The sequence below is a fragment of the Epinephelus moara genome, chromosome 1 (genome assembly GCF_006386435.1).
Source record: "Epinephelus moara isolate mb chromosome 1, YSFRI_EMoa_1.0, whole genome shotgun sequence".
Taxonomy (NCBI): domain Eukaryota; kingdom Metazoa; phylum Chordata; class Actinopteri; order Perciformes; family Serranidae; genus Epinephelus; species Epinephelus moara.
This window is the reverse complement of record NC_065506.1, coordinates 28,465,499-28,470,315: the sequence shown is the minus strand read 5'-3', so window position 1 is coordinate 28,470,315 and position 4,817 is coordinate 28,465,499. Positions and strand designations below refer to the sequence as shown.

The 4,817-nt window shown below is 44.3% G+C and overlaps 1 protein-coding gene across 1 annotated transcript; it reads left to right on the top strand.

Moving 5' to 3' along the window:
• Positions 1-578: 578 nt before the first annotated feature.
• Positions 579-4,473, top strand: LOC126391043 (vitamin D 25-hydroxylase). Its single transcript, XM_050045629.1, has 5 exons — positions 579-888; positions 1,482-1,623; positions 1,719-2,351; positions 2,489-2,818; positions 3,442-4,473. Exons 1-5 carry the CDS (start codon positions 652-654, stop codon positions 3,657-3,659), a joined length of 1,560 nt encoding a protein of 519 aa, XP_049901586.1. The 5' UTR covers positions 579-651; the 3' UTR covers positions 3,660-4,473.
• The last annotated feature ends 344 nt before the right edge of the window (positions 4,474-4,817 follow it).

Sequence of the window (4,817 nt, the reverse complement as noted above, 5' to 3'; positions counted from 1 at the left end):
TCCTAAAATCACATTTCACTCATTTCAAAATTCTCCAAACCTACTGTTGAGCTGCAGCAGCAGCATGTTCCTCTCACCTCCCTACTGAGAAAGCTGCTTCCAGACTGTGTGAGCATGTTTTGTCTGTCTTCCTTGAAACAATGGGTTGCTCTGTGCCCATCTGTTTAATACACCCCCACCTTCCCCTTCTGTAATATGATATATTGAAATCATACTTAGGCCTATATAATTTTCTGATGTCAATTAGGCTACTGCTCGTGCAAGTGTTATTTATGCATGTAAGAGCTGCTCTGCACGTTTGTTTCAGCCAACAACTTTCATGTCTCAGCGTTTTTACAGCTTTAATAATGGGTTTTGATGAAGTGCAGAGAGACTTTGTGAGTTTGGTGTGCTGCCCCCTCTGTAGCTTCATTAAAAGCAGCAAAAATCTCCACCCAATAAGCACCAAAAAAATGATCCGGGTTATTGATCAAGAGCAGAACAAAGTTCACACACAGTTGACTCTCTTTTTTTCTGGCCAATCTTAGCCTTAGAGGCGGGGGATAGAAAATGTGCAAGATGATACATATGTGCTTCAGTTCCTCTGAGGAGAAGCCGAAGTCAGCAGAAGTGGGTTAGCAGTGAGAGAGAGACTTTTTTTGTGTGGGAAAGATGGTTTCAATTAAATCGCCTTCTCTGGTGCCGGTGTCCTGCGCGCAGGCTCTGCTCGGTGTGGGCTGCTTGGCTGTCGCCCTCCTCGCCTTCCTGCTGGTTCGCCAGCTCGTCAAGCAGAGACGACCCCCGGGCTTTCCTCCTGGTCCTTCTCCCATCCCTGTGATAGGAAACATCATGTCTCTGGCCACCGAGCCGCACGTCTTCCTCAAGAAGCAGAGCGAAGTTCATGGACAGGTAAATGACTCGGGCTCAGCCTGCAGCGCTTTTTTTTTTATTTTATAAACTGCAGCTTTTTAATTGAGTGCACAGCAAACTGTGCAGTGCATGACCTTATGTAAGAGGTTTCACACTTACATGACACACACATGCACATGCACGCACACACGCGCGCGCGCGCGCACACACACACACACACACACACACACACACACACTGGGAACGAGTTATGAAAGGAACAAAAGAGGCTCGCCCTAACATTTGGCTGTCTGCAGCATCTGGGCTCCCCAAAATTAAAGCCTCCTGCCAAAAAAATACAGACTTGCTTTTGGTGGCACATTTTGCTTTTTAAAGTTGTGCAGAGCTTGATGTGCCTGTAAAATGAGAGATAACCTTAAAAGAGGGTCATTCACTCAAGCAATCAAGTTCAACTCATCCTCAGTTTTCTGCATGAAAGCACATTTTGGAGACTATTGCCTATTAAGAGAAGCAAAATGTTTCAGCATGCCTTCAATTGTGGTATAAAGCTCACATTCCTTGACAGGCATTCATGTGCATGAATGTGTGTGCAAAAAAAGTTCAGTGCTCATGTTGTAATTTGTACCATGCAGATCTTCAGTCTCGATCTGGGAGGCATCTTGACGGTGGTCTTAAACGGATATGACTGTGTCAGGGAGTGCCTTTACCATCAGAGCGAGGTGTTTGCTGATCGTCCATCGCTGCCTTTATTCAAGAAAATGACCAAAATGGGTGGTAAGATGATTAATTACAAGATTGTAAAGCATGCAACAGTTGCTGAATAACTGAACTTGACTTGATAAATGATAAAACTCTTGTGTTTTCCAAAGGACTCCTCAATTGTAAATATGGCAAAGGCTGGATTGAACACCGGAAACTGGCTTGCAACTCTTTCCGTTACTTTGGCAGTGGACAGAGGCTGTTTGAGAGGAAGATCTCAGAGGAGTGCATGTTCTTTGTGGATGCCATAGATGAGCACAAGGGAAAGCCCTTCAACCCCAAACACCTGGTGACCAACGCTGTGTCCAACATCACCAACCTCATCATCTTCGGACAGCGTTTCACTTACGACGACCGCAACTTCCAGCACATGATCGAAATATTCAGTGAGAACGTGGAGTTAGCAGTGAGCGGTTGGGCCCTCCTCTACAACGCCTTCCCCTGGATTGAGTATGTGCCCTTTGGGAAACACCAGAAGCTGTTCCACAATGCTGCTGAGGTGTACGACTTCTTACTGCAGGTGATAAAGGGTTTCTCACAGGGCAGGGTGCCACAGGCACCTCGCCACTATGTGGATGCCTATTTGGATGAGTTGGAGCAGAACGCGGGCTCCCCCAGCTCCTCTTTTTCCTACGAGAACCTCATCTACTCAGTGGGAGAGCTCATCATTGCCGGCACAGAGACCACAACTAACACACTGCGCTGGGCCATGCTGTACATGGCTCTCTACCCAAACATACAAGGTCAGTTATAGTCAAAGCATCATCACAGTATGAGAACATTTTACTTCTTATGTGAGATTTGATGCTCTAAATTTAATGATTATATAGTGTTCTGCATGAATAAATGCATGATGGTGTCTGTTTTTTTCCCTGCAAAGAGAGGGTGCACAGGGAGATCGACAGCGTGCTGTACAACGGGAGGGCTCCCACTCTGGAGGACAAACAGAAGATGCCATACGTGGAGGCTGTCCTGCACGAAGTCCTTCGCTTCTGCAACATTGTCCCACTTGGTATTTTCCGTGCCACCTCCCAGGACGCAAAAGTCAAGGGTTACACGATTCCCAAAGGCACCATGGTGATCACGAACCTCTACTCTGTGCACTTCGATGAGAAGTACTGGATCGACCCGGGGGTGTTCTCACCACAGAGGTTTCTGGACAGCAATGGCAACTTTGTGAGGCGTGAGGCCTTCCTGCCATTCTCCCTGGGTTAGTCTCTTTACGTTTAACATACTTAATGAAAATAATTGTGGCTGTGAGACATATATCAAACTTAAAAATCTACAGAATTGACTTGATTGCTTTGGGTTCTTAGATTAATGAAACTGGCACGTAATTACATAGTCAGATGCTGCCAAACCATCAACACAAACAGAAAACTCAACCAACACCTAGTACCAACAACTAACCCCTTTAGATTATCTGCATACATACATCATATTTACATAGAAAACAAAGCAATCTTTGGATTTTAAGGAGAAGTAACATTTTAATTTTCCATATAATCCATTTTGATCTCAGTTTACTGGTGGTAGCATCCATAATATCCTTAAATTCAAAACAAATGTGTGTACAAATTAGATGATAAATGTGTGTGCTTCAGCTGTAGCATATGATTTTCATTTTGGTTAAGTTCCTGTTGTCATAAACTATCAATCACAGGACATTTCCACAGAGCATACAGAAGAGCTCCCACAATCCTCAGTTAAACCCGTTTTTCCTCATCTGTAGCCTTTTTGTGTTTCTGAGGACTTGAATGAATCAGCCAGATGTTGTCCCTGTGTGTGTACGAGAGAGTCTAAATTAAATATTTTTTCTTTTTTTCTTTTCAGGGAGGCGTTGCTGCCTGGGCGAGCAGCTGGCCAGGATGGAGATGTTCCTCTTTTTCACCACTTTGCTACAGAGGTTTCATCTTCAGTTCCCCCCAGGAGCCGTTCCCACCGTCACTCCCAAACTGGGCATGACCTTACAGCCCAAACCGTACTCCATCTGTGCCGTCCGCAGGCAGCAGAGAAGTCCCTGCTTTGGAGACACTCCTTATCACAAGTAGGCAAGCAGGAATTTATTACAGCTTGTTCAAGTGTTCAAGCCAGAATTTTACTATTTTGCACAGCAATGCAATCACATGATACAGATGCATAAGAGTGCATCACTCTTGATTGTAGCGTCATAGTTTTTCCAAAGGACTTTAAGTGACAAAAGAAGCTCTCTGCATATGGACACGTGTTCCAGTTTATTCAGTTACTATCGTTTACTTTTACTGAGCAATATGCATGTTTGCACAATACTTTTATGCAGCAGGGGAGGTGTCAAAGACTTGGTGCTGAAAGGACATTCTGGGAACACTCGGGTGCTATTGATTTAGTTCTCAGTAGTTCAGAGTTGCGCGGAGCCCAGAAAATGAAATGTCTGTGAACCTTGGTGCGGTGGGATGGGTTACGTCTACGTCAATGATTGATAGGAAGTACAGCTATGGTGGTTCATAGCCCTGCCTACTCAGGACAGCTTCAGGTCAGACAAATGACGCCACTAATTTGGATGTGTGGGGCGAAATAGGGCTTTCCAAGAAGGTTCTGGACGCTGTGTGTTGGAGCTGGATGTGGGCCAAGATTTACATCATCTGGACTGACTCTGCCGCCTCCTCCAGGGATAGCGCTTTGTGGAAAATGTGTCTCTCAGAAGACAAATGCAACCCTGGTGGATTTCTAGAAACTGACTATGCAACACTGATTTCTGCTAAATGGTGCTTATCAGTACTAACACAGTACTGCTTTTATGTTTAAGGTTAAAGTTTGTCCTTTTTTTGCAATACTGGTGATATGAGTTTTTTTTGTGTATTCATAAAGTATTTCTTATATTTAAAACTTGCCCTGTCATCTTTTAGCTGCTGCTGAATCACTAAACCTGAACTCTGAAATGTGTAAAGATGTCATATTTATTACTTCCACACATTTGTACCCAGAATGTCTCATTCAGTACTTGCAGAATAATTCCAATAGGATACAGCTTTTTGATTCTGTGTCCCAAGTCTCAAGACACCAAACGTTAGTTATCACAAGCTGTAAAACCTGTGTGCTCAGAAAGGTAAAAATCAGCTGTGTCACTCATGTTCTGAGTTTACCTCCCCCACCTTTGCACTGGGAAGTGCAATGGGAATTCAATACATGATGTGCTCTATCTTCTTTTTGTGTCCACATGGGGGCAGAGC